Raw genomic sequence first — 2,275 nt, 5'->3', positions numbered from 1 at the left:
CGGCACTGAGACCGCCCTGCAGGACTGCCCCAACTTCGGCTGGGGCAATCATTTCTGTGGCCATGAGTGGGATGTGGGAGTGATCTGCACAGGTGAGCTGCGGTGGCTGGGATGGGTCTCCATGCCAGGACCCCTGAGCAGGGGTGAGGCCAGTCCCTGATGCAGAGGCGCTGGAGCTGCGGCTGGTGGACGGCAGGGGACCCTGTGAGGGGAGAGTGGAGATGAAGCTGCGGGGACGCTGGGGCACAATTGCTGATGATGTCTGGGAGATGGATGATGCTGAGGTGGTGTGCCAGCAGCTGGGCTGTGGCTCGGCTGCTGGTGCCTACTCTGCCTCCCGATTTCGGCTAGTAGATAGTCCCATCATGTTGGCCATTGTCGACTGCCGTGGAGATGAGGCTGCCATCTGGGACTGTAACATTCAGGGTTGGGGTCCCTACAATGGCCCTCATGATTATGACACTGCTGTGGTCTGCCAAGGTGAGAACCGGGGGCATGCGGCACCACAGGGAGCCCATCGCCTATGTCCCCCATCTCAGCAGCCCACTTCTCCCGGCAGGGTTCTCCCGGCTGGCCAGAGGGGACGGCACCTGCTCGGGGCGGCTGGAGGTGCGGCAGGGCCGCGCCTGGGTCAGCGTCTGCCATGGCCATGTGGACCACATGGCCGCCCAGGTCATCTGCAGGGAGCTGGGCTGCGGTACAGCACTGGCCCTACCCGGGGCTGGGCATTTTGGAGCAGCAGCCGGGCCATTCTGGGATGGTGCCTTCGAGTGCAATGGAACTGAGCTCCTCCTGTCAGCATGCACACAGAAGCCTCCCCACATCCTGAACTGCACTCAACCTGCTGCCATCATCTGCTCTCGTAAGCACTGGTGCTGTAGGGCTGTATCAGCCCTGTGCAGTGTGGGGTCCCCAGAGGTTCCCTAGCTCCTCCATCCCCAGAACCCTCTCTCTGCTGCAGCCTACACTGGGTTCCAATTAGCGGACGGAGGTTCAGACTGCGCCGGGCGGGTGGAGGCAGAGGCACAAGGGGTGTGGAGGCCCCTGTGTGCCACTGCCTTGGACCTGCCTGACGCCCACATCCTGTGCTACCACCTGGGCTGTGGCTCCGCTGTCTCCCTGCCCCCACCAGGCCAATTTGGGACAGGGACAGGGGCACTGCTCCACGATGCCCTCAGCTGCAGCGGGAGCGAGCGGCACCCAGGCGAGTGCCCCGTGGAGGTGCTGGGGCAGCCTGCTTGCCCCCCCGGGCACACCGCTGCCATCAACTGCTCAGGTCAGTGTGGGGGCCGTGAGGATGCCTAGCAGGTGGGGAGCACTCCCCGTCCCCACAGCACAACCAGGCTTTTGCAGGCATCGCCGAGTCTCTGCAGCTCCATGGTGGGGAGAGCCGGTGTGATGGACGGCTGGAGGTGGCCATGCACACCGGTGTCTGGGCCCGTGTGTCTGTGGGGCTGTGGGACAATGGCACTGCCACCGTGGCGTGCCAGCAGCTGGGCTGTGGTGTGCCTGAGAAAATCTATGCTGTGCCGGCCACCAGATCAGGCCCCATGGAGCTGCAGGAGCTGCGGTGTGTTGGCACGGAGGAGCTCCTGGCACAGTGTAATGCCTCACGGATGGCCACCGAGCCCAGCCACAACCCCGAGGAGCTGGCTATTGCCTGCTCAGGTGAGTGCACTGGGAAGTGCCGTGGGCATCACGCTGCCATCCCCAGCCCCAGCCCAAACCTCCCATGCAGGCAGCCGGCAGCTGAGGCTGTCAGGAGGCCCCGGGCGCTGCGCCGGCAGGGTGGAGGTGTACAGCGAGGGCACCTGGGGCACCATCTGCCAGGACACCTGGACCCTGCTGGATGCCACCGTCATCTGCCGCCAGCTGGGCTGTGGATGGGCCCTGGAGGCACCCGGCTCTGAGCGCTTTGGGCCTGGCACTGGGACATTGTGGTCAGGAGCTGGGGGCTGCTCTGGGATGGAGGATGCTCTCTGGCACTGCCCGGCCCCTCCGCAGCGTGGCTGCCAGCATGGCGGTGGTGCAGGCGCCGTGTGCTCAGGTGAGTGCCACCATCCCTCTGGATGGGAGCAGCACCACCACCCTCAGGTTGCAGTGATCCCCTGACCTTGTTGCAGGGCTGCTGGACCTGCGGCTGACGGGGGAAAGCAGCAGATGCAGAGGGCACCTGGAGGTGCTGCATGAGGGGACGTGGGGTCGTGTTTGCGCCAATGGCACCAGCCCCGCCACGGCCACAGCTGTTTGCCGCCATTTGGGATGTGGCACGGAG

The 2,275-nt window shown here is 65.2% G+C and overlaps 1 protein-coding gene across 1 annotated transcript; it reads left to right on the top strand.

The window, feature by feature from the left end:
* Positions 1-6: 6 nt before the first annotated feature.
* On the top strand, positions 7-2,263 carry LOC110391337 (scavenger receptor cysteine-rich type 1 protein M130-like). Its single transcript, XM_021383167.1, has 5 exons — positions 7-92; positions 166-480; positions 560-862; positions 943-2,047; positions 2,124-2,263. Exons 2-4 carry the CDS (start codon positions 222-224, stop codon positions 1,071-1,073), a joined length of 693 nt encoding a protein of 230 aa, XP_021238842.1. The 5' UTR covers positions 7-92; positions 166-221; the 3' UTR covers positions 1,074-2,047; positions 2,124-2,263.
* Positions 2,264-2,275: the final 12 nt, after the last annotated feature.

This window comes from Numida meleagris, unplaced genomic scaffold (assembly GCF_002078875.1).
Source record: "Numida meleagris isolate 19003 breed g44 Domestic line unplaced genomic scaffold, NumMel1.0 unplaced_Scaffold351, whole genome shotgun sequence".
NCBI lineage: Eukaryota > Metazoa > Chordata > Aves > Galliformes > Numididae > Numida > Numida meleagris.
The sequence above is the reverse complement of the archived record's forward strand: the minus strand, read 5'-3'. Positions and strand labels throughout refer to the sequence as shown.